The sequence below is a fragment of the Balearica regulorum genome, chromosome 11, assembly GCF_011004875.1.
Source record: "Balearica regulorum gibbericeps isolate bBalReg1 chromosome 11, bBalReg1.pri, whole genome shotgun sequence".
NCBI classification, from domain to species: Eukaryota; Metazoa; Chordata; class Aves; order Gruiformes; family Gruidae; genus Balearica; species Balearica regulorum.
The window spans coordinates 2,775,952-2,802,776 of record NC_046194.1 but is presented as its reverse complement, the minus strand read 5'-3'; the positions used below and the strand labels follow the sequence as shown (position 1 = coordinate 2,802,776).

At 41.1% G+C, this 26,825-nt stretch overlaps 1 protein-coding gene across 5 annotated transcripts in view; it reads left to right on the top strand.

Moving 5' to 3' along the window:
* The window catches only part of HDX (highly divergent homeobox), a 45,431-nt gene extending 34,203 nt beyond the window's left edge, over nucleotides 1–11,228 (top strand). For all 5 annotated transcript variants that reach the window (XM_075763061.1, XM_075763057.1, XM_075763062.1 and 2 more), the window contains 5 exons: nucleotides 468–675; nucleotides 3,990–4,069; nucleotides 6,902–6,985; nucleotides 9,456–9,578; nucleotides 10,582–11,228. In XM_075763061.1, coding sequence (XP_075619176.1) covers nucleotides 468–675; nucleotides 3,990–4,069; nucleotides 6,902–6,985; nucleotides 9,456–9,578; nucleotides 10,582–10,707 — 621 coding nt within the window. In that variant the 3' untranslated portion in view covers nucleotides 10,708–11,228. The remainder of the gene's footprint in view (nucleotides 1–467; nucleotides 676–3,989; nucleotides 4,070–6,901; nucleotides 6,986–9,455; nucleotides 9,579–10,581) is intronic.
* The last annotated feature ends 15,597 nt before the right edge of the window (nucleotides 11,229–26,825 follow it).

Here is a 26,825-nt window from a genome sequence, read left to right as displayed (position 1 = left end):
AGAGACCTTACAAGGTCACTCTAGTCCTACTCTTTATTCAGAGCAGGATTGACTTCAGAGTTAGGTCAGGTTTCTCAGGATGTTGTCCAATAAGATGCTGAGTACCTCCAAGGCTGGAGATGCTAAAACTCCTATGGACAGACTGTTCCAGTGCCTTACTGTAAAGCTTTTTTTTTTTTTTTCTCTTAATCCCAGTCAGAGCTTCCTTTGCTGTGACTTGTGACTGTTGCTTCTTTTCCTTTTGCTGTGCACCTTTCTTCCGTTTTTCCTTATATTGGAGGACTGAGCCTGCACACAGTATTCCAGGAAGCAGCCTCATGAGGGTCAAACACAGGGGAATAATCACCTCCCTTGAATTGCTGGCTACACTCTTGTTCCTACGTATAGATGTGCTAATTTCACTTGGTTGTGGGCCTGTTGCTTTTGTTATAGTTTCTGATAGCATTCATGTTTATTTCTCTTACAAGACTTGGATTGGGAATCGAAGACGGAAATATCGTTTAATGGGGATTGAGGTCCCACCCCCTAGAGGAGGTCCTGCTGATTTCTCTGATCAATCTGAATTTGTTTCTAAATCAGCACTTAATCCAGGAGAGGAAACTGCTACTGAAGTGGGGGATGATAATGATAGGAATGATGAAGTATCAATCTGCTTATCTGAAGGAAGCTCACAAGGTATTTGAAAATGCAGTTACTACCGTGCATATATTTTAATTTTGTGCAGTGTGCATGCTTTGAATTCTCTGTTGTACACATTCAAAAATGTCTGAAAGAGTGTTTAACAGTCATGAGTTATCTACCTTGGCCATACTGAAGGTACTGTTCGGTCTCTTCCTTCTACCTCTCTATGAATTTTGTTGGGTTTGGTATCACAAAACTTGCAGAAACCTTTTGTCATAAGACCTCTGTTTCTGCCAGATTCATCAGAAGTTAAATGACAAGTTCACGATTTGCTGGTGCAACTGAGATAGACAGACAGTACAAATGTGTAAGTCTCGCTTCCCTAGGAAGCCAGGTTTTAAAAAATGGTCTCTGTTAACTGGCCAGTTCTATACACCCAGCTTGAATATCCATTCCTGTTCGCCTGAATCACACCAACAATTCTGATCTAAGCAAGCACTAATGCGTGCGAACCTGCTCACTTTAAGTACATAGCTCTGGTCAGCTCAAAGTTTTCCTGGTATTAAACTCACGCTGATGAGATACCTTCAGAAGATATATTAGGTCAGGCTTGGTCTTGAGCTAAAAGAGCTTCCACAGTGTGGCAAAGCGTAGCAGAACTTCTGCCGTTGAGCTGTCTGTGGTGCGTATGTGGTGTGTGACACACAAACCGACAGAAAAGATCAGAGTCAGTAGCAGGAGACGACTCGTAGAGCCTTAGAACTGCACATACGGGATGCCTGTGTGTTCTCAGTAAAGTGCATGATCTTGAGTGATAAGTGTCTCGAACTGAATTCCCTTTTACTCCACCTCCCAGAACCGCAAGACCACGTTAAATCAATCTCTGCCTTTCCCTCTTGTACATTAGTACTCTGGGCCTAGGGCAGATGAACGCCACTCAGCACAGTCACTAGCTTCACGAGCTCAACTAATTGCTCCCAGTGCTTCTGATTAGAAGAGATCAATAAAGCCTTTGCTCTCTAAACTAAAAGAAAGTCTGATCTACTTCATGCTATTGCAGCTAAATATGCCAGACCTGATCTTGTCATTTTGTCTGAACAATTTAAAGGAAAGAACTAGAAATAAGGAAAACTGCTGGGAATGAATTTGTGATAGCTTTGTCATATTTGACTGTAGAGAGAACAAGATGATAAAGAAATGGGTCAAGTGATTGAAAGCCAAGTGAGATGCAGAATCTAAGAGTCCTTGATTTGCCTGAGGTGTGGAAGGAACCAATTTAGTCAGATCTGCGTGAAAGAAAATGGTAACGGGAAGAGTCTGAATTCTCTGTAGCTTAAAGTGAGGAATAACACCACATTTATTGAATGAGGCTTTCATAAAACAGGATAAGGCTCTAAGACTATGAGTAAATTACTAGAGTCAAAGCTTAAGGAAGTGCAGGGAAACTGTAGGATTTCCACAGCATCCTGGAATCCCACTTTCACTCCTTTATTCTACCACAAGAATTATTTCTATTCATTTCTGCAGTTCAAAGCAGTAGGTTTCACTGTAACAGCTCAGCTTATTGTGAGCTTCCTGGAAAATATTTCCACCATTAATCATGTGTACTATTCAGTCACAGATATGTGATTGTTTTAATGTTTGAGAACTATAGCTTTTGGTCCTAATTTATAAAAAACCAACTCTCAAAGGCAGAAAAAAGATATTTTTAGTCACCTAATTAGAGTGAAAGCATTGATGGCATTTGCTTTTAAAATGTAGTGTGAAAATATTAAAAAAAGAAAAGAAAAAAAAAAGCTGTACTCTGATGCAAAATTAAGCATTAAAGTTCTCATAATGCCTTACCTTTTTTTAAATGTACGTTAATTGAATCCATACTTTGTGTAAATGAACACAGCTCTGTGGAGGCCATGGTAGCTGTGCCAGTTTATCTTAGCTGAGGATGAATATTTAAAGAGTTGAAAGTGCTGTAGGGAGTTGCTTCCTTCGACTGCTGAATCCAAGTGGTGACTGTCGGGGTCACTGAGTGACTGGTGCTTTAGACTGTTTCAGAGTCCCCGAGGTGCATCTTCCACGACCTTCGTTCCTCCGCGCGTAACGATGGGGTCGTACGTTGCTCCCTGCTTGACGCTTCTCCCATTTGAACCCATTTGCTTTTGGCGCTAGCAGAAATTGTCCTCTGAAGTTGTGACCAGTGGCAGATTAAATTTATTTGAAACAACTTCAAATAAAATTTGCGCAGTTTAGAGATATTTAACTGGTAGAAAAGTTACTTAAAACAATTAACTGTCTCTGTATGGTCTGGCCTAAATATTATCCTATCTTTGCAAGTGTTGGTAATCTCCAGTTAAATTGTTACCCCTGTGTTTGCGTGGAAGCGATACACTCCTCCGTCATACCTGCCCTCTTTCAGTATCCCACCTGAACACTTGCTGCCCCTTCACTCGCCATGCCTCTTTTTCCTCTTTAAATGTGACGGCTGGACTGTCTGACCCTTGTAATGCAAGCTCTGCCCCCTGCAGAACTGTGTAATTTTACTAGCACGTGCAAGGAGTATATTTCCAGTTAATAGCCTAGTTGTTAATGACATCGGTTTTTATCATAGCTGTCTTGGCTCTGTGTTTTTATTTCCTGATTTGCTGTTTCTATCAACCATTTTCTTCTTAACAGTATATTAATGCAGAGAATTAAAGTAAATCTGAGAAATATACTTAATCACAGGGATGAATAGGCTTATCTTTCTTGGTTTTTTTACCTTGGCCATAGTTAGGGCGAACAGAATCATCTAGTGCTTGTGATTGAGATTTAAGGATAAGATTTTCTCTGTTCTCAAGTGTGTACTTTGCTTATACATGAAAGCGCAGCTTAGGTTCACTAGGAATAAACATTTGCCATACAAGAATGAAGTAATCTGCTTAATCAGTTTTTGTTCAGAACTAATCAGTGTCTGCGGGGAGGAGGTGGGATTCTGATATGTACCCTATAATTTCAAGCCATGCAGGATTTTTCATGTAGTAATTTATTTTAATTAAAAAAAAAAAAGTTCTGCACACCTCTGATATGAAACTGTTCATCATTTTTGAATATTCCAGCCTGAACCTAAAAATAGGAAGGTTTTGGTATGTTGCAACAGAGTAACTGATAGTTTTCCTGTTGTTTCATGTAGCAATTGGCCTGATGTTGGCCTGAAATACTTGTGATATGATGTCTTTTTTTAATAAGACATAGAGTATTTTTTATGAATAGACATTGATAATACGACTTTGCTTTTGTATCTAGCAGATGTGACACATATAGTGGTAAAGACTATTAATGTTCCTTCAGCATAAAATTTGAATGAAATCTGAAAAACTAATTTATTTCTGCAGAAGAGGCAAATGAAGCTCTTCAAAATGAAGAAATCGGTCACAAAGATGATGACCAGAATCCAGTATCTACTGATAATGTGGTATGTATACCTTCCTTTCCCACTAATGTGACCTCCTTGATTGCTGCTGTTGGGGTTATTGTCCAACACTAGTGTTTTTCACCAGGTGAAAACTTCAGTTGAGTGTGCTAGGAGTCCTTCCTTATTGGTTGAGCAGTAAAAGAAACGGTACTAAAAGTACCAAAACTCATTGCTACATACATTCAGTAGAAACTAAATTATACATCTTTTTCTGTATTATAACAATCTGGTCGTCTTTTTCTGGAGTGCAAAGCATGCTTGGGTCGTGCTCTAGAAGTACCTAGTGTAGTAAAACAGTAAGAATAGAAAATCCAGAATAATAATTGGTGTTCTGTAGCTTTAAGAAAGTCAGATAACTCTAGTGCTTCCTCTCCATAGCTAACCTTGAGTATGTGAGATGAGGCCAGGGCAGCTACGTACTCTTCATTCCCATACCCTTGACAAGGCATTATTTAGACGTTTCTTGTTTTCTCACTTGCGTTCACATTGAGTCAAACACAGTTGTTCTTGCTGGTTTTAATTGACTGCAGTGAGACAAGGAAAGGTAGAGGGAGGAGTCATGGCAAATAATGCAATATGTCCCCTTTGTTTAGCCTGCCTTCTCTCACATTAGAAGAAAGGAGAGGAGGAAGAGGAGAGAAGACCCCAAGTGGTAGGGTAATTTTTATCTTAAAAAGTTATCTGCAGAATGAACAGGTGATGGTTCCAATTTCCAGTTGCACTCTTACTGCAGTCAGAGACTAAAACAGTAGCTCAGAACATGACAAGAACGTTTCTGTTCCGTTAATCGCACACAACCTGAAGTGGGAAAGGGAACAGAAGATTCCCTTCCCTCTACATACACATATATATAGGAGAGAACATTTTCTTTCTTTTGTTAATATACGATCATCTCTTGCGTAAGCTGAAATCCCACGGCTGTATTTTCTGTGGTTGCCTGAATAGAAACAGCTGCCTTTTCCCTTCTGTTTACCTTAATGGCCTGCTGTGACCTTAGATACAATCACTCTGGGTATCAGGCTGATGTGTTTACCATGGAGATGCAGAATGTAAAATGACAAAGGTAAAAGGGTTGCAAAGATGATGTCCGAGAGACTCGGTTCTCCAGTCAACTTGAACTCCGGCATTGTATAATTCGATGCAATAATAGGAGGGAGAAAAAAGGAGTAGTTTTTTCATACTCTGTTCTGAAAACACTGTAACAACATTTTTTAAATGTATGCAGTTAAAATTGGACTAACGTACACTGGACTTGCATAAGAGATACGGTTTTCTTATTTGAAATTCTAATCTGTTCCTTCCTCTACTATCTTAAAATGTATTATTATAAGAAAGATAGTGTGAATGTTTGGCATTTATTTAGAGACTCCTTCCTCAAGCTGATTCTAAACCCCAAAATATTTGAATCACAGTGTTACTCAGGCTATGATACAGCAGCAGATCTTTGTGGCATTAAGCCTTTGAAATGTTATCACTTCAGCTGGGTTGTCAGGCACTGAAGCACAGAAAATGTGGTTTACCCTCCCTACCTTCAACACATACTTGCGAGCTCGGTGGTACTACTAGTGAGAGCCTGTTAACCTCTCTTGAAGGCTTTCTCCTTGGTAATTAGAAGGAAATTTCTGATGACCGGTCTGCAGGCAGACAGAAGATGTACACATATGCTGCGGAGAAGAAACCTCTAAAATAACACCTCAAGAACTAACCATTAAGGGGTGTTGTGTCAGTGTGGGCCTTTGCCTACAGTCTGTTAAACAGTATAGTAAACAATGTAGTACAATTCCTTTAATTTATTATATACAGTCTCGTAAATGTTTACAACTGTCAAAACAATGAAAAAGGTAAAAAAAAAAAAACCCAAACCCCAACCCTCTCTTCTGCTTCCCTCTTAAAATATAGTTTCATCTTTGTAGTTATCCTTCTGAGTTCTTGGTAAAAAAATGCCATTCTTATCACTACCTAATTCAAATTCATTCCATCTCTTTGAGATCTAGCTTAGATATGAATAAAAATTAAAATATCGTAGGTGCACTAAAAATGTGTAAATTTTGTGTTTTCTCCTGTCAAAATGATCTTTTAACATAATTTTCTTACATAAGAAGGCTTTCTGTGGAAAGAAAACCAGAACATACAAGTGTTAAATAATGGAGAAGGGAATGTTTTAAAACTTGAGCTGAGGTTGTAATGTACTTCTAAGTTCTAAACAGCAGTAAGGTTGGCCTTTAACCTTGTGCTGTAGATACCTTTAGAAACCTGATATAAAAAGTTCTCAAGAATTTTTGTGAATGAAGTGAAAATGTGCATGTGTACGCACTCAAAACTGTTCTTTGCATCAACATCCTCTGCTGGTCAGGGTGTTTGACTTGCACTATGGCCAAAGGAGACCTCTTCATTTTTTTTTAGGCCAGAAGTAGGTCAGTTAGGACTTGCCTGTCACTTGCCATGATGTGTTTTGCTCCAGAGGAATAAACTTCCATAACCTTCTTCGCCTTGCAGGAGGTCTTCAACAAAAGGCTTATAGAATAAAATGCAGGCTTTTGCAGGCTGTAATGAGATATAGTATGCAACTTAATGCCAAAAGCGTGGTGAGATATAGCTCCTGCTCTGTACACAGCCTGAGTCACCATGGCAGCAGCTCTGAGTACCGACTTCTTCCTGGCTGAGGTGCATGATTGCCATCTAACGGGGGCTGCGCAATTCAGAATTTCTCATGAGCCAGCAAAAGCTCCTGTTACCTTCATCCTTTCATGCCACTTTAAGATACGGGTTGTTGTTTGTTTGTCTAATCTATGCATTGGAATATTTGGAATGAACCATTTACTTCTGTTTCAGAAAATAGAAATTATAGATGATGAAGAAAGCGATATGATAAGTAATTCTGAAGTGGATCAAATGAGTTCTCTTCTGGATTATAAGGTGAGTAATTGACTATGAAATGTTAAGCAGTGTAGTCCTTCACAGAAAGTTCAGGCGGGTGCATCTCTAAGGAATTGGGTGAAGGCACGTGGGAGCCTGCACCTCCTCTGCTCTTACCGTGTCACTGCACATCATACCCTCAGCCACGTCTCCTCGTCCCATTTCCAGCCAGATTGCCCGTATTCCAACCCAGAGGGAGGCAGGAAGAATTCCATTTCTACAGAGCAGTTATATTACTCTAGCTGTAGCCATCTGCAGCTCCCACCATGTATCCCGAAACAAAGCAATTTATTGAGCCTCTAAACCAAAACCTTCTTTTTGTGCGAGAATTGTTCTTTGGAGCATTACGGCACGCTTTTACATGCGGCATGATGCCGCCAGCTCTGGAAAGGGACAGAACAGCTGGAATCCTCTAATAAAATGCGGGGATCTGAGAAGTCATTCTTGCAATGTAGTGCAGAACATGTCTGGAAGCAGAAGTTGTGGGAGGGAGGAGAAGCAGTTGGATACCTGACAGCCGCTGTCTTCTGCCAAATGGTAAAGGTTATACGTGTGTTGCTGCTCTCCTAAGAGTTGCCACAGTTCTGTGTTGTAGATTGAGCATGTTTTTATGTAAGTAGCTCATTTTTTTAATTAGAAAACAGGTATGTTCTACGAATGATAATCAATTACCAAAATAATAAATAGATCATCTTTTCAGAACAAAAAAATCACTCCCTCAAGCAGCATTTTCCTGGTAAGGGCAGTGGAGAATGAACACGGAGAGGGAATGACCTTTTCTTAATGTCACCTGTCACCACAGTGAACGGCTTGTTGTGACAGCGTGCCCTACAGAACCTTGTTTGCTGGTTTGTTGTTTGACATTAGTTATAAGTCTTTGTGCCTATGTGTTTCCGGTGTAAATCTGAATTCCTTCTTCGGCTGGGCAAAATGCATTGCTAAATAGGCAACTTCTAAGTTTCTACTGAAAGAAATGCATTAAGCTAATTTTCTTATGAAAGCCCAAATACTTCCCTTATTCTCAGAGCCATTATAACATGAAACAGTATGGTGAGGAATGTTTTGACTGAAGAAATGTGAATTTTCTGGGGAAAAAACCCAGCAGCCATTTTTAAAGGTTTTTTACAAACCTTCCAGTTCATCACATAGTCTCACCTTTTCATATCAACTAAAGTTGCATTACAGCCAAAGTATCAAATATAAGCATGAAAATCAGAGCATAGTTCTATGTTATTAAAAAATACGTATGTTCATCATTAAAACAGCATGCCAGCTTACAAGTTCACTGTTGAAATTTGCTCGTGAAATTATTTGCTGCCACCAAAACCAGCTGTCAAGGAACATTTTGTATGCAAAAGTGCCAATCTAATTAATCATATGGTTGTATAAGCCAGAGTGGGTTTTTTCTTGCCTCTGACGTCCCTCGGTAAATGCAACACCAGGAATTACCTGTGAACCTAAATTCTGTGTGTACAGTGCATGGCTAACAATTTGTGTGCGTATTTTTTTTCATTATTATCTCATGGAGGATGCACGTTTGGTGCTACTATACAGACACCAATTGTATACCAATCAGTTGATAAGTTTGAAGGAGAAGAGATATTTGGAATAAACTGAAGTACTTACCAAATCTGAATTTTTAATTAAGTTGTTTGTTGTTTTTATATTAAGTGATTTGCGAGTACAGTAACACATATTTATGCAAAGGTTGGAAAAATGCCCTTTTAGCCACAGCATGCACTTTATTGATATTTCTCCATTTTGTAAACACATCCCTATTTATTCTGTAACCCCAGAGGTTGGGGAGGTTGGTGACCTGACGCTTCATGATACATGTCAAACTTGGCTGCACTAGAGGATGCTGTATTTTAATTTGTGGTAGCTTCAAGGAATTTTCAGGTTGTTTTCCCTGGTCTTTGCGTCAAGTCTCCGGCTGTAATAATGGAATTTAGTTGCTGTCTCTTCTCACAGTCAGCTTGCCTTTTTAAGATCACATCTTCTAGGAAGAGACCTGGGCTTTGTTTTTCTTTATTTCAAAATGGAATTAAAGGTCATCCTTATAAAATAAAAAGCAGTTCTTTTTTAAAAGGTTCATGTAAACTTTGGCCCAAGTCATTAATGTAATTCTGAAATGCCTTGTCTGTATGTAACATGATTTGTTATCCCATGTCTCTTGTGGAGGATGGTGAGAAATTAGATGGCATACGTGTTTGCAGGTTTAGTGTGACACTACTGGTCATTCGTCAGAACCCTCTATTTGTATCCAAAGTCTACATGCATTGCCCTGTAATTCTACACTGGTAGAAGTTTTGCCTTTACTTAATACTGGTTTTGGCAGGAATCGTAATAAACACATTTTTAGTCGTTTTCACTAAAAACATTTAGTTTTAACTCAGGTATGTTTAGGAGTCAATAAAGTGATGCAGTGCTGTTTATTATTTCCAGAACTTTCTGTAATTTTCCCCCACAGAATGAAGAAGTCAGATTCATTGAGAATGAGTTGGAGAATCACAAACAGAAGTATTTTGAACTACAGACATTTACTCGGAGTTTGATACTTGCTATTAAATCAGATGATAAAGAACAGCAGCAGGTAAGTCTTGAAGTAGGTTTTAATAATAGGTCTTTGTTATTTTGTGGTCTGTCACTCCCTTGGTTTTATGCCATAGTGCCCAGAGGCTCAAATTACGATGAGGGCAGCGTTGTGCTGAATATCTTATAGACAAAGAAAAGCTGAGCTTTAAACAAAAGAAAGATCTTGCAATCTGCATAAGCAAGGACATAGACAACGAAGTGTGACTTCTACGCAGGGACAACCAGCGCAGCAGTGCACACCGAAGGACTGGGATTTGTCTGTTGGGAGATCGAAGATGCGAGTCTAGGAACAAAAGCCAGGCTTTGTCAGTTTTACTGCACCGCATTTAATACGTAGCACTTCTTTTAATGCTTTTTAATGCATGTCTTGTATGAGTAACATTTTGTGCTTTATTTAGGAAAAGATTTTGTTGCTTTTATTTTTTTCCTTTCGCCTTTACAATCTGCAGTTTTTCACAGGGGAAATAGAAACCGTAACTTGCAAGAAAGAAACTTAGAACACTTTTACATCCAGAATAAATTTGGTTTATGGTTGTTTTCCATAATTTTTTCATAAAACCATGTGAACTGAATATAAAGAGAAATAAACTTGAAATCTTTGAGATAAATCAATAAATGGTAATGATCTTGTATGCAGGACCTAGGTCCGTCACCTGCATGCTCACAGTATAGCACGGTTATATATGTTTTAAAGCTTTTGTATGTTAAAAATATATGAATAAAATAATGAATATAAATAATTTGATTTCGTCCAGTTTGGGAAAAGAAATACTTTTTGAGCTGTTTCCACAATAACTTAAGTAACTTCTGGGATTGTACGTCATCGTACAACAATGTTTTTCTTTCAATATCTAGCAATACTGACTTTATTTTTATCCATTCAAGATCAACACTGACCGAAAAGCTCAATAAAGTTTTTTCACTATATGTTTAAATAACATTTGAATGCTGACATAAAACATATACTTAATACTGTATTGTAATATTTTGTTTACTTACAGGCACTGCTCTCAGACTTACCTCCTGAACTAGAAGAAATGGATTTCAATCACGCATCCCCAGAGCCTGATGATACCTCATTCAGCTTGTCGTCTTTATCGGAGAAAAATGCCTCAGACAGTTTGTGATTTATTTTTTTTAATTGACAAAAAAGAAACCCCACGTAACGTGTAGGTTTCAAGAGAATGGCATTTTGCTATCCAGTGTTCTTCAGTCCAAAAAAGAAAGCCCAAGGTGAAGGAGACCTTCCTGAAGGATGACTGTAGTATGTCATAGCTACAGTTTGCAGTGTCAAGAAATTTTGAATGTTGTTTTTGGTAAATGAAAGAACTGTGTGAGGAAAGGTTTCACTTTCAGCAGTTTGCCCTTGATTAGGATAACTTCTGACTTTCCAGAATAACTCTTGCTCTGTAGCAAAGTCTTTTTGAGCAGGGATCCAAGACTGGAAAACAAATGTCCTGTTATCCAGACAGCTAATTCTTCAGAGTTGTTTGCTCACCAGTCCTGTTTATTTCTTTTTTCCCCCCATTTTTACTCAGGTAGGTGGACTAAAAATTGGAGATCCAAATAGAATAACGGGCTTTTTATGAGTTGTGCTTGAAACCTTTTGAAAATCTGAAATTAAACTAAAGCGTTTTTCATTACGTGACTTCAGATTGTTGAATCTTCTATTCTCTGACCAAAATAGCTGAAAAAAAAACTTTTGACAGGCTAACTGAAAAATTTGATTTATCGTGAATAAATTATTAATGTAAAGAAGCAGTCATAAGTGTTGTAACAAATTAGATTTGTATGGGAAACCTGATAGCTGCAGAACATGACTTTCTGATATTCTCAGAGTAGCAGTGGGATTAGATGTTTACACTACTATTTAGGGCTTTATGAATGTAGTTACAGGTTTTATTTGTCAAAGTCTGAATGCTAAAGTTCTGTTTGTTGGTTTAAGTACTGGTTATATATTTTTCCACAAATTTTGCTCCACATTATCGAGACACTGTCATAAATCCACAGCTGTCATTGCATCCTGAAAGGTATTCGAGTGTTTGGAATTGAGCTTTGCAAATCTTCTAAATGTGACTGGTTTCTGAAGTAGCCCTGCCGATGATTTTTTTTTTTTTTTTTTTTTGGCAACTGCCAGGTGCCATTTCTGAACTGTGAGCTTGATTGCAGGCAGTGGCTGAAACGAATTTCTTCTTTCCCGGCTGTCGTTCACGTTGAATCCCTTTACTCGTCTGATTAAATGGATGTGCAGACACATCCAGATCAATTTAGCAAGGCACGTAGGTGCATGCCCATATTATTAATGCTGTATAACTTCTTTTCTGAATATTCCTCAGCAAGCATTTTGGAAACGGATACCTTCACAGTCTGGTAAAAAGCCTGATCTTTCAATTTTATGCCAAATAATTATTTACTCTGGTGAACCCTTATTCATGCAGTCCAGTAAGTAATCCCCTTAATTTCAGTAGGAGGTCCAAGGTGTAGCTCAGAAAATCCAAAGTGTTGGATTTTCTTTCCAACATAATAACACTTTTTTTTAATTTATTTTAATTCTGAAATTAACTCACAGTTTTAGGTTTTTCTCAGTCTGGTCTCTTTGTCCCTAATCACTTTGGCAGCTTTTTTTTTTTTGTATCAGTAGTGAGCTCTGTTCTTTCAGGTTTTCTTCTGTCTCTGTGTTGTCTTTGGGCATGGAGAACTTTTAACAGTACTGTTAAACACCAGCTACAAAAAGAATAGTAGCAGTTTCAAAAGCTGTTTTAAGAAACAGAAGTTTCCCCGTTCTGGCTACTATGGGGATCAGTTAGTTCCCAAAAGACCTCTTACCATCTATCCTACGGAGTAACCCCACAAAAGCAACCTGTTGGGCCTGTGGTTGGGCTTAGGCACTAAAACTCAGAGTAGCATCCCGGGAGAGAGGGAGGGCACTCTGTGTAACCAGGAGGGAAGTGGTAGGTTACTCACCCTTCCGCTGCCCAAGCTGAGATGTCACATCCTGGCTGGCAGACACATCTGTACAGCCTTACTCAAAGGAGGAGCAGTATTTTACATGCCTGTTGATATGATCACCAATCTAAAATTAATTAAGGTTTGTGAGTAAAGATCATAGTACTATTCTTCAAATGTAAGAGAGGGCTCAACTGTAATTCTGCTTACTGAAAAAATCATTTATAAAGGGTTTCCTATACTGGGTTAACAATGCTTTCTCTTACTTTTCTCTCTAGATAGGAAATTTGTGCCACTGACAATGAAACCTCTTGTTTTCTTTGAGCTTTGCTGAAATAAAAAAAAAAAAATAGTACTGTGATTTGCCAGTACGTGGACCCTATTTTCCTGCTGCTTCCACTTAAATTGCCATGACAAAAGGCAGGTTACTCTTAGTGAGAGTTCCTGATTTCATGGTCAATTAAGTCATCCACCTTTATACGTGAAAAACGTTAATTGGTGATTCATATTTTGCTATGTCTTTCATTTCATATGCCCAACAAACGGAAGGAATGAATTTTGAATGAAGTACTACCAGATTCAAGCAATGATGTAAGTCCCTTTTCTCAAGGCAGCTGGAATCCTCTTTAGGATGTGCATCCAAAAGGAGCTGCAGTCAACGCCCCCGTCATCCCTGTGAGCACGTTGTTCTTCGGTCCTTTTCTCCTGTAGGATGACAAGACAAAACATAGCGAAGTAGTTGTGTTTTCATACCCTGAAACGCTTGACAATATTACAGGATATTCAGGAAGAGTCTAAATGATATTCCTGTTTAACAAAATGCAGTGTAGGATAACACTGCACAGCTGTTCTGCGGGTGGTTTTTTTCAATACCAGTTTTTATTTCCAGTCATATGTAAAACAAAAATCTTAATGGTACCATTACTGGTATTTCAAATCATTGCAGCAACAATAGTTCTGCAGTAGAAGGTGAGGAGCAGCTTTATGAGGTCCTGTAACATAACACTTAACCATCCTTGAGAGTTACAGAAATACATATCCCAGTACCGCACTTCAGACGTGCTCTGTGATTTAGAGTTTTTTTGGTTTGCTCGTGTCCCTACCAGGCAATGTAATGTGCTAATCCAGTTGGCAGATGCATCCCGATGTGTGTAACTTCTTCAGCTGGACCTTAGAACAGTGTTAGAGTCGGGTGTGTTCCCTTCCAACTTTGTCTTAGTAAGTGACAAGCATCTTACTGGCAGGCGTTGCAGTCTGATGCACAGTCACCCGGATGCTCGCTTCCAGATTGAAGTCCGAGAGTTCTTCAGATGAAGGAAAACGCTGAGTGGCGCTCTGGGCCCATGGCATGCTGGAATTGGGTTTATGGTTATTTCCTCTGTTCACAGGGTGATGCCGAAAGCCCACGTTAAGTGCTAGTTCATCCTTTGCGTAGAGCTTCCATGACAGAGGTAGCTAATGCTGTGGTGTGTTGTGATGACAGAAGTCAGTCCCCCTTGCTAGTCAGTGGTTTGGCTCTGGAATTCGAGTAACCGCTATGACACCAGTGCCACGTATTGATGTTTTTATCATCTTTCCACGGAGGCTCTCGTTTGCTTTGTCCATGAAGGATGACTTCCCCGGCGTTGTTTATCCCTAATGCATCTGTCGGAACACGAATGATGAAGTATGTCGTTCTGAAGAAACCAAAGTGGAAAAAGGTAGTTCAGAACAGACGCTTTAAAGCAGGGACAGGACGCTCGCTCTCCTTCGGGAGCAATGAAAGTCTTTGATGCTAGCAAGCTTGCTGATACTTCAGCTGTTTCCTGAAGCTATGCCTCCTTCCATTTCCCTGCAGACGATGCTTCTGTCACGTCTATAGGTCTAACAGGAGCGAGTAATAGTAAATACTGTAATATGTGAATTTCTGGCAGATTTAAAAGTACACGAACAGATGTACCATACAAGTGTCAGTTTTCTTGAGTGCTTGGTTCTTGAAGCAGCACTGCACTTTAATCTTTCCAAGTATTTCTTTTTCGCTAAGGCAATAAAAAGTCTGAAAATGACAAGCAGATTGTGGGCTTTGCAGTCCTCTGAGTGCAAAAAGGAATGTACCACTTACTTATATCTTCATCTTCTTAAATTGGGAAGCAGCTTATCCAGTCCATTCACCAAACGGAGACAGCTCTATCTGCTGTCGTGGTTATACAGTTGAAATGATCAGAGAAATCAACAGTATCACGAACGCCCTTATTGTTGAAATGGAAATTACTGCTTAAAATCGATCAGCTCTCCGATTTGGGATCTCTATTGCACTACTGTATTAGTAACGTTAAAATAAATTAATGCGCAGCACTAACTTCTCCCTAGGTACTCTATAGTCGTAGCTGACTGTTGGTCTCAGGACACTGATAGCGTAAGGAAAGACAATAATATGCATAAACGGAATAGCACAGAATATCTGGAACATGAAGAATTCATAACTTGTAATGTTACAACCAAAAGCTTGATTTACTACCTCCAGTCCCGCTGCCCAGAGCCTTCGCTTTGGCCAAATGTGAAATCTTCAAAGTTCTGAGCAAATAAAAGGAACAAGCGGTACTACAACGTTGGGTTTTTCCCTGGCAGACTAGGGGTTTATGCTGGCTATGGAGTATTTATTTGTCTCTGAAAGGCAGCAGCTGGCAGACACAAACGGGGCAGAAACGGGGCTTGTGGTGGTCGTTGTTTTTAAACAAATGAGCAATCCTCTTCAATAAGAGACGCTTAAGAATGTTCCTGTAAGGAAACTGGTTTCAGGTCAGTGCTTTGGTTCTGGTGAACATTTTACTGTATTACTGAACTAAGTCAAGAATTCTTTTCAAATTCTGTATTACATTTTACACACACTACCTCTGAACCGTGACACCACCTTTAAAACCACACAGAAAATGTGAACTTAAACTTTTTTTTTAAAATGTTTTATAGGCAATAAATTATTTCCAACACGGATCCTTCAGTTTTGTGCTTGGTTTTTAGTTGAGTGTGAGACATTCACTTTGGTTTTTATTGTAGTATGATTTTTGTGTGTTTGTCTTAAGCACAGTCTATGGACAAGGAACTGAGAAAGATGTGAGATTAGGGTGAAAAGATTAGCATACGTTAATGGTAGTAAATATTTCTATTAAAGCTGAAGGATGCTGTAGTAAATGGGCCAGCTGTGCTGGTTTTGGTACAGTTACTGTAAGGAATGGGTATGAAACTTTATTCTGGTACTAAATGATTGTTGCAACATTTTTCAATACATTGTGGATTAATTTATCAGAGAAAACAGTCAAATAATGAGTCTCAGCAAGGCAATGACAAGGATTTTACATTTTCTGAGACATACAGTTTCTTAAATACGTCCTCATATTTTTATTTCAGGTTTTTTTTTTTTTTGCATTACAACATGTATAAAGGCCACATAGAAACCATTTTGATTTGCTTGTAAGGAAGTGTTAAATTTAAAATGAATCAGTAGCAAGCTGAGGTTTAAATGTAGATGTAGATCAGGTTTTGTAGTCAAGTTTCATCTTAAAAGAGTCCCTATAATTTCCCCCATGGTGCTTATCTCTGAATAATTTCCCCGTGGCTGGGGAGGGAAGGAGAGACGAGGGGGCATCTCACTTGGGTAGCAGAAATGAAGATCCTGGGGTTTTACTCAAGAAAATGAAAATAAACTAAAAAGCTTCTCCACCTTGGAAGAGAAGAGCTTCTACCTTATCTTCAAATTTTGTGAAATGCACTTCAAAAAGTCATTGGCAAATCCGCTGAATTGTGTTGGGGAAAAACTGTATTCTCCAGTGGAAATTCTATCATTTCTAGGATTATTTCTAGAATGACTGAGTGTATGTGGATACACATACGCGTATTTATAATGTGCACAGATACACTGAACTTCATCAGCATATTAGCGTCTGCAAAGGTATTTTCACTTAAAATAATAATGTAATTCTTCTGATATATATTTTATTTGCTCTCATTTTTATGTCTTACTATATATTGATTACATAGTTTTGAAATTTAGTCAAATACATCCATACAAATATTGTTTCTAGTTTAATTCCTTGCAAAACTGATAATTTTTAGGCTTGGAAATTTATTGAAATGCCCGTAAGAATGGTATTTCTAAGTGATTTTGGCAAATAAACAAACTGCTGTATTTATGAAGAGATAATGAATCTTCTGCCATGATAATTTCTGCTTTAGTTTCACTGAAGGTATCACTTTGATTTAAAAAAAATATTCTGAAAGTTTAAACATTATTGTAAAACTGGGATGTTTTCCTTAGCCTACAAAACATTAAGGTAATTGATGATCTTAATACTTGTGTCATTTCTTTCTGGGCCAGTTGGTTAAGCTTTGTAACCCGAGTGTATTACTGAGTTTCTCTGTGAAAATCAATATTTATATTGCATTTTTATTATTTGTATCAGTATGTGTAGCAAAGAAACTACTATCAATCTTAAACTGAAGTACCTCCACTATGGTCCGGGACATCTGATCTTGGCTTATGTGAAAGATGGATGCCTAGGGAAATATTCCATACATTTGTATTGGGTTTTGTTTTGGGGTTTTTTTCTGTATATATAAGGGTATTTATAATCTTGTATTAACAAAGTCATCATGAGAAATGCTTATTTCCTTCTTTAGAAGCCTGCTCAGCTATTTTTATATAAAATGTTGGTCTTCGCCTTAATTTTTTTTTGTGTGAGAAGTTGTGCCACAGATATTTTAACTTATCTACAAATAGTTTACAGAATTTGCGTTGACTTGTCTTTAGTTAACTGTTTTTTCCTCAAATTTCTAAATTCTTTTTCTCCTCCAAATGCGTGTCAAGGCTGGTTTGCTTTCTTAATTTTATTTTTTTTTAAAGTTTTAGAAGATACCTTCATATGCATGCCTTGGTAGATCAAGTTTTTCCTCTGTAGTTTATTGTTTCTAGTTTAGCAAAACTTTTCATTAAAAAAAAAAAAAAAGGAAGTAATGCTTGTACAAATGTATCTCGAATGGCCCAAATGGTCAGAGCAAAGGGCTATTTAGCATTGGTAAATTTGTCTACTAGACTCAAGGATATTTTTCTACGTCTGTCAAGTTTGGGACTATGGAGAAATGAAATAAAGGTTAACTAACTCCTTTTCCTATATGAAGTGCTCAGTTTCTGTATTTCTTATTGCTTTGTGAAAGTTTGGTCCTGTTCAAAGTGTCGCTAACTCAGTTGACTTCGGGGCTCGGCGTCGGCGCAGGCGTGTTCACGTTCTGCTTCCCTAATCCTTCCATGTTCACTGTGTCCCTAGGCATCTCCGTCTAACGGAAATAAACCCAGTTCCCACTTCTCTGGGGAGAACTTCAGGGGCAGGTAATATTTACGGCAGCAACGTGCAAGTTGAACGCCGGTGGGGGACTGTCGGCAGCTTCCTCATTTCCCATCAAAAAGAACAAAAAGAAAAGCCTTGATTTTTAGACAGTTTTCTGCGTTTATAAAAACAAAACAGAAATTGGGAGGACATCACAACCTCTGGTGTAGTTTTGCAGCAACATGTGAGAGACTCGCTTCAGCCATTCCTTATAACGAGTTTTTGTTCGTTTGGAACGGAGCGGGGCTGTGCTGGGGAGGGATGAGCGCTGTGATGCCCGTCAGCAGCGTCTCTGGTGGGGAGCAATGGATGATGTAAGAGATGGACTGGTTTTTGGGAGGAGTTAGGAATATCTTAAATTAATTCATTACTACTTTACAGAGAGACTTTTCAGAATTGTGTACAGAACTTGCAAACCTCTGTCCCGGAAACACTTCTGAAATGTTCTCCCTTTCCATAACGTGAACGTATGTCTAATGAAAGCAGTCGACATACAATATTAACTATGGCTCAGAGCAGTTCAAGTGAACTGTTAGTGCCTAAGTGGTTTGTGTTGGGGGTTTTAAAATCATTTTGAAGATAAATGTGAGCTCTCTGACTGTTAATACTGTGCCTTAGCACTTAGTACCTTGATAATCTCCAGAGCTAAATACTGTGGCCTCTGACTTCAGCTGGCACCGCGATTGGTTTGACTGACGGAAATGTGGCAACAATTGTGAGTGCTAATTACGCTTTGCTTTTCCAGCAAATGTAGGTAACGAACATTATCAATACCAGAGCTGTCCTGAAGAGCTTACAGCCTGGTACCGCGGCTAAGGGAAAGATTTGAAAATGATTTCAAGACCAGGACTAGCCAGACCAAAATAGCTGCAAGAAATCCCGTGTGAAACTGCTTTGGCGCCTGGACGCCGCCCTTCCGGGCTTGGCACCGGCCCAGCGGCACGGCTAGGATGGGATCCTGCCCAGACTTCTTAAGACAAGGATGCGTAAGCGAGGTTTAGCCTAAGCTCGGCTTTATTCAGGACTGCTTTTGTTCCCAAAGGCTGCCAGGTGGCAGTGCAGCCACATCCATACATACCGCATCGGCACACGTACGCTTACCTGGCTCTTAAACTGCAGATACGTATACGCCGGGATATTAATAAAATTCTTAATGCTCTAAAGTCAGCTGAATTCACCCAAAACTTGGAGCTAAGACCACATCTGACTTCTGAAACAATGGCTGCAGAGGAGGTTAAAAAAAAAAACAAACCAAAGAAGCAGATGAACGAAGACGAAGTCGATGGGGCTGACAGTAGAGATGCAGTGACAAACTGAGAGGTGACGCTGAACTGGGTGTTTTGGGGAAAAACCAGCGGGGAGCGGGGATGGTGGCTGTGGCGGTATTGCCACCTCGTGGCGAAAATCTCCTGTAAGTGGGGAAAAAAATGCCTTAAACTGCTCCCCCCCAGCCCCGTATTTCAGAATGAGCAACTATTTTTATCTAGATGAAAAATAAATCTAATATTAAAATAAGGAACCTGGCCACTTAGTAATGGGGAGGTTGGGCTCAGGCTGAGTGCGCAGCTTTAACTCTGCCCTTCTAGTTGCAAAACTTGCACTAACGTGCGTGCGTGTAAAGGGATAAAGACAGGTTTGATCAGGAGTTCTGTATCCGTAACAATGCTTTCTGATTTGACTTTGGTTTTAAGCGTTGGTAAGATCGCCTGCAGAAGTTGAACCAGTTCATTAAAGTACCCAAATCAGTCTTAAATTCGTTTGGGTTTTTGTTAATTCGGTGCTTACAGAAGTAATAACTAAATAGGATTTTCAGGACAATATCTAAAGAGACTCGACGCTGGTATTTTTGCTAAGCCAATGAAGGACAAGCAAGTATGTAGTGGGTGCACAGAATTCCCTGGATCTCTTCAAACCTGAGGAAGCTCTTCCCAGAAATGAAAGTGAAGACTCGCAGCCCGACACGGAGCTTTCCAGCCGTTTGTGTTCTCTCCTGTCTGAACATTGTGTTTCTCCAAGAAATGCCTGTAAAAGAAATGCTACCAAAAAGAAGATACGATATTGTCTGCGGTCACCTGAGGAGTTCTGCGGAGGAGTATAAAGGGCTGAAAAACTTCTGTAACTGGTGGCTTCGGCCAGAGGGAGGATTTTTCACCAGGAAAAAGACTGGTGCAGGGGAACTGGGGAGTTGCTCTGGAAGAAGGCGATGCCCTGAGCCGCTGGCCGTGATGCCAAACACTGCTCAGGAATAGTAAAAAGCCTCCCTGCACCCTCTGTTAGGTGCGACCCTCCGTGCCGGGTGTGAAGGCAGGGACGGCTGGATCAGGGCTGCCCCTGCCCTCCGTGAGATGGCTGCCGGGGACTTCGCATCCGTACGGGAGGGTTTTACGCTGCAGCATCTCTGCTCTGACCCCGTGGCTGGAAATCATAAGCTGGGCGCATGTTCTGGGTTAGTGTCCTCCAGAAGGAATTAGGTTTGGGGGTACCGAGGCTGCTCCGTGGGACGAGGTGATGCGCGGTGAGCAGGGGCAGCGGGGCGGCTGCTGCATCTGTGTGCTCCTGCTGCAAAGGGTGAGGGGAAATGATAATGGAAGGAAAAAAGAAACAGAAAAAAAAAAAAGGTGTTTTCTGGTTTATTTACTTGCGGTTGTTTGTGTTATTTTAGTGGGGAAGAGAGGAGGAGGAAAGGAGAGGCTCTGTTTTCTTGCCAGGGAGGTTTGAAAATTTTCAGACTTTATCTACTATTTTAACTGTTTAGTTTTTTTTAATTTTCACTGAAAATCTGGAATAATCTTGGACTGTGTAAAATTTTTCACTAAAAAAAAGCTCATTTGACATTTTTTTGAAAGCAGAAGTCTCACTAGCCCTAATCTTCTCGCAACTCTCTCCTCTTTTCTGTTTAATGTGAATTTTCAATTAACAGTCTGTTACCTCTTTCTTCAGAAGGGTTTTGGGTACAGCTGACCTCACGCTGCGGTGATGGGGGAGAGGAAAGGATCACGGACTGCCCCTTGCTTGAACCAGCCCTGCCTTTTGCTCTGGAAGGCCTTAAACCCAAGGCTGCAGCGTTAGGACTTGGGCGGGAGGCCAGCAGCAGCTCCCGAGCGCAGCCAGCCTGGCAGGGGAACGGAGGAACTCTGCGTAAAGCCCCGGCTCAGGCAGCAGCATCGCCCCGTTTCTGGAGGGACGCGCCGGAGTTCAGCTATCGGGCCCAAGTGAATCACACAGAAGGTGATCTTTCTCCCCACTCTGCTGGTTCTGTGTTCCTCTCATGTCACTTAATTAAATAATTACCCAGCCAAACCCTCCGATGTGCTACGCACATCATGCAGAGAGCGTGCATTCGCTATTCACTTGGTGTCTCTGTGTTTTCGTGCCTCTGTCCCTGCAGGTCTGTCCGTTTGCATCCCCCAGCAGTCCCTCCCCAGTCGTAGCTCTTTTTCAGCCCCACGCCTGCAGGGAGCAATACGAGGGCAGAGCCCTCCTGTGCCCTTCGAAACCGCAAACAAAAATCCCTGCAGCAGGGACGTGTGGCAAGGTCGTTACTTCTTGTGTGACCAGCGGGAGCCTCTGCCAGGGCTGAGCTGCTCCACAGGTTGGGGACGGGGCTGAGGGATCAGCAGGGAGGGTGTGCAGACCCCGAAGGGGACACCCTCCGAAAACAGCTTCTTAATTTCAAATTGGAGGATGTTTTCTTTTCTTCTTAAGCTAAATTTGCTCCTGAATAGCTGAAGACCTGTTTAAAAACTTCCTTGCTGGTTTGAGGCTTACAAACCAGAGCAGCCTAGAAGAGAGCGGGTGGTGGTAGCTATGTCTCCCCTGGACTTGTCTCATCTTCCCAGCTGATCGCTCAATTCAGAAAACCAAGTCTATGTGTAACGGGCGCTTCCTTCGCTGCATCGTATAATAAGTGATGCTGGTGTGTGGCTGACACGCAGGGTCTTCCCCAGGAGCATCTTTTCTCCCTCCCTTCGCTGGCATTGGGTTTCCAGGCAGCAGATGAGCTACCAGCCCTGTGCACGGAGCAGCGGCTGCTCCCAGGGCTCCCTCCTGGGGAGCACAGAGAGGGTGAGAGCAAGGCCGGGGGGGAAAGGTAGCGAAGGCTAAGAGGAAAGGGAATCTAGGCTGAACGAGGGAAAGAAAGGAGAAATGGAACAAAGTGTGAAAGATGAGAAAGCTGGTGAGAGGAGGTGGAGATCAAGGCGGGGGGGGAGAAGAACAAAAACCACACGGAAGCACTTGGAACAGAGCGGGATTTAAAGTGAATTAAAAAAAGACAACCAGCAAGTACACCCCCGTCAAGATGAACAGAGCCTGTAGCAGAAGAGTGGCAGCCGCACCAGGAGGCCACATCTTGGGACAGCCGAGTCCTGAAATGGCACCCAAGAGCAGATACTCGCTGTCCAACGCTGCGCACAGGTTACAGCCTTACAGGTACGCCTAACCAAGACTGCAGATTAATTTGCCTGTGTTTAATATTCTGTTAATACTTCCACTATGTAATAGTCACAAACCCATTGCAACCAAAATCCCTTAGACCTTATTTCTAATAATAGTAAGTAAATGGCTCGCTGTGATCTGAACTATAAACAGATTTTATGAATTCTGCCAGAAATTTAATATTGAATTATTTCTTTATGCCCACATATCTTTCCTGGTTTTCTTAATTCTGCCAAATATTTAGCTCAGCAATCTCTTCTCTCAGCAACCCACACTCTCCTAGCTACATAATCCCATTTTTGGACCATTATTTAAAATTTCAGCATTTTTACAGAGCTGGCCAAAGAAGCAAAACTGTTCTGAGAGGAATGAAACAAATGAACATGTTCAGCTCATTTGTGGATCAGGTCATTAGCTCCTCACGTGAAATCTGGGCTGCCAAGCAGCAGGCTTTGAACCTAACCAAGTAAACCTGTGACTTCTTTCCACTGAAGAAGCCATCTAAGAAAACAGATATTCAATCATTCACTGTAGCTGCTTGCTCAGGCGTCCTGAGCGGCTGGGGCGGATGGAGCCGTTCCCCCGACATGCTCCCACCCGGGATGGGGACAGGGACAGGGATGGCCGGCATCGCCGATTGCTTGCTGCTCCCACGCTGAGGCGACGTGTTGATTCATTCTGTAATTGATTTGGGCAACTCGAGGCAATCGGTTTCCAAGATACCACATCCTTCAGATATTTAAAAACTCATAACTCTGGCAGTACATTATATTTAAATGTCGATGTGTAATATGCGTGTGTGTATATATATACACACACTCATAGGTCTCTGTGTGAATTGAAAATGTATAGTGGGGCAGAGAAGTGTGTGTAGCTGTCGCATCTCACCTGAAGAGGCTGGTGGCGGCTGGTTCAGTGAGTGGCCCCTCTCTGAGTCACGGCGCAATCGATACCTCAGCATGGCCTTAGAGGTTCCCGTTGGCTCTGCTGCGCTGGGCTTTTCAGTATAGCTCCAATTAACAGCCTGAGCACGTGCAGTTATTAAAGAGTGATTTCAGATTGTTCTTTAAAACACGGGGCAGTGATCAGTTCCAGCTCAGCAAGGTACATTTTGTTCGCTGTTTCTGTGGTTTCTCGCCGTCGATTCCCCACCTCCGTGCTACTGCGCGGCTGCCACGTTTCGCGCAGGGATCGCTGCCTTTCAGCCGTGAACTTCTATATAAAGGAAAATCCTAAAGACAAGAGAGGAAACTTTGCCATGATCTCCCTCTGGTTTTCCAGCAAAAAAATTGTTTAAATATTGGTTAAATTGGTTGACTATTATGAGTCCTCAGAGCTGTACACGTGTCTTTGTGAGCTCTGGTGTGAAAACTAGTGTGCACAGAGGAAGAGGGGAAAGCTCTGAAGCAGGCAGGAGGGGAGGGATAACCTGGAAGGTGCATGGGGATGGGGACACACGGGTCACCCCGTCTGGGTCTGGCTCTGCAGGTGCAGCGCAGTGCTGAGCAGGAACCAGGGAAAGTGCCCAGAAAGGCAGAGTTCCTATACTCCCTGCGCTGGGCTTCCAGAGCAAGAGCAACGCTTGTTGAAATCCTGAGCTCTGGCATGAGCCAAACTTAGGCACCGCAGAGTTTTGCCTTGGTTTGAGGCCACGGCAAAGTGTAAAATATGTTAAGAATGGAGTTAAAACAAAGGCTTGGATTTGTGTCCTCCCAGGTTTGTGACCATCACGATTTGGATTTGAATTTAAAGTCGGGATCCGAGATGACCCAAATCCTCCTTTCATCTATCTCGGGCATAGGTAGCAGCAGGAGACCACAGAGGAACACAAGGATACAGAACCAAAACAACTTGAAACTACAGGTAATAAAGAGAGATTAAACTGACAGACAAAGTGTCAGCGCAAATACACGGTGACGGAAGATATGCCTGTGGTAAGGACAACCCTGTGAGACAGGGTCGCAAACACACCAGATGCCAGAGACAAACAGGTTGTGGCGGGGGGAAGGAAGAGTGGCAGGGAACTGGGACCAAAGCACAACAGCCTCCTCATTGGGGTGTAAGGGGGCCTGATGTTGGCTGATCAAATCAGAAATGGGGTTGGAGAAGTCACCTGAAGACAAGCGTGTCATCCAGGACTGCACCGATGCGGTTTGACCCGGGTTTGGAAGGAACAGACTTGTTGGTACGAGCCTCGGTGCGGTGTGTGGTGCACAACGCGTTGACGATGCTGCCTGTAGGTGTATCAGTGGGATGAAATGACGGTTGGGTTTTGGCTCAATAAGGAAAAAATAAAAGCCAACCTTTTTCTGTTTGGTTATATCCTCGCTATATGCTACATATTGTGGAGTTTTCATTGAAACATTTTAGAACTGTATTACACGCAAAAAATAAAATCTGTGCACAAAATACTAATTTGTATGAAAAGCAGTATAGTAATTATGAGCAGAAATTCAAATGCAATCCATTAGAAAATCTCCTGCTCAAGGGGTTTTAAAGGCTGTTTTTACCCTTATCTAGTAATAATGTTGAGTTACTTATGATTTTTGATATCCTAAAAATTTTACAATGATGGGTATTTTTTCTAAAAGTATTTCTTAGTTCAAGGAAAGAGATCTTGAACTGATTTGACTCCTGCTCTGAAATAAACCGAGTCACACCAGCTTTCTCCAGCCAAGATCTGACCTGAAATCTTTAATTCACTTTTTTTTCTGGTGACTCGTTCAACCGGTTAGTCATTTTAAATATACCTATAGGCTTATAGATGTGGATTTCTTATTTGTAAAGGGAGGGGATTGTACCCCTACGGGACTCTTGCAAGAACCGTCTGGCACCAGTGGAGCTGGTGGGAAGCGATGCCGACCATTTCCAGCTCAGGCCTTGGCTGAAGGAGACCTTCCTCACAGGGTGCTTCTCAGAGATTTCTGAATGTGCTGTACCAGGATTATAATAATTGTAATTATAATAACCCACGTGTACGACTGGAGCTCCCCGAGGAGTCTGAATCTCTCCGGAAATCTGAAGGACGACGCAAAAAGGTTTTCGCAGCTCACTCTGAGATGGATGCCAGCTGAAAGATGGACAGTCTGGAGGCAAAACAGCCGGTTCTGTAGCGCTCGATGTGCTTAATAATTGTCACCAGGTGCGAGAAGAAATTAAAACACAAATTGAGAAGCACTGCACTCGTACAGAGATAAAACAGAAGGAAGATGTTTTTACAGAGAGAATGGGAGGAGGATAAAAACAAAGAAGGGCTTGGGGCTGCGTTAGGGCTGATCGACCTGCTTGTTGTCTGGAGGTTAAGGACGCCTGAAAAAGCTCAAACCGTGATTTCTTGCTCAAAAACATTTTGAGAGAGGAGGGAGTGAGGTCCTTGGGTTGTGCGTTGACAGAAAATAACTCGGTACATGTGAACATTTCAATGATGTTGAAATGAAAATGCATTAGCAGTTGTTTTGGCAGGTGCTTTTCAAAATGAACCACCAACCTGTGCAGATTAATCACCCGCTTTTGAGGCCGGGCTTTGGTAAAGAGCTGCTTGGCTGTGCTCCGCAGCCAAGGTGTTTTGTAGGTGAGCTCCCTTTTTTCCCCAGCTGTATAACGAAATGTAGGTGTCACTTTGACATGCCAATAGCATTAAAAAAGCACTCCCAGAGTCTCAGAACAACTTTGGAAGAAGCCAGAACTGCTGGCTTGAAGTTAAACAAACAAGCAGACAAACAAGGAATGTCAATTTTCATTTCCCTTGAGCTTCCTGCAGCCGTCGGTGGGTTAAGCAGATCTATCAGCGTGACACGAGGGGAGTCGGAAGGAAATGCTGAGCACTCAATGCGACGTTTTATGGAGGAAAAATCTTGTATGAAGAAAATATTTATGGTAAAATGTTCTCGTGTATAGAGAAACGATACAATGTGTTTACCCCACTGAAATGCTATTTAACTTTGTCATGGGACTTGGGCACTGCAGGAGTCTTGTGCTGGTTCTGCATCATCCTTGCTGGAAAAAAAAAAGTAATCTCTCAATATTAAATGGCTACGTAGGTTTATTTGTAGCTGTTAATACAGATATAATTGTCTCTGAGTGAAAACATCTTCCATGGAGTAAGCTAAATAAGCAATATTAATAGCTGGATGTAAAATAACTGTAAAAAACATAAAATACTTCATAACTGTCTTATAAAAATGCATTAAAATGAGGACTTTGTCATAACAGAAGAAATATGTTACTTCTGTTGCTGTAAGCTTAATAATTGTGCTTAATCACCCATTGTTTGGTGATTCAAAATATGGAAGGGTGTTTTGATTTAAATTTTTAAGAGTTCCGAGAGTTCATGTGCTTTAGAAAAGCATCACTGGGAGGCGGCTGTGGTTCTCTAAATGACAGAGTTTAGCACAAAATCTGAAGCTGCAGAGCGGCTCCCCCAGCCGCACGCTGCCCCAAGCCCTCCCTGCGAGGCTCAGGGACACTTTCAGCTTTCAAGGCTGACTTCTTTCTTTGAGTTGATT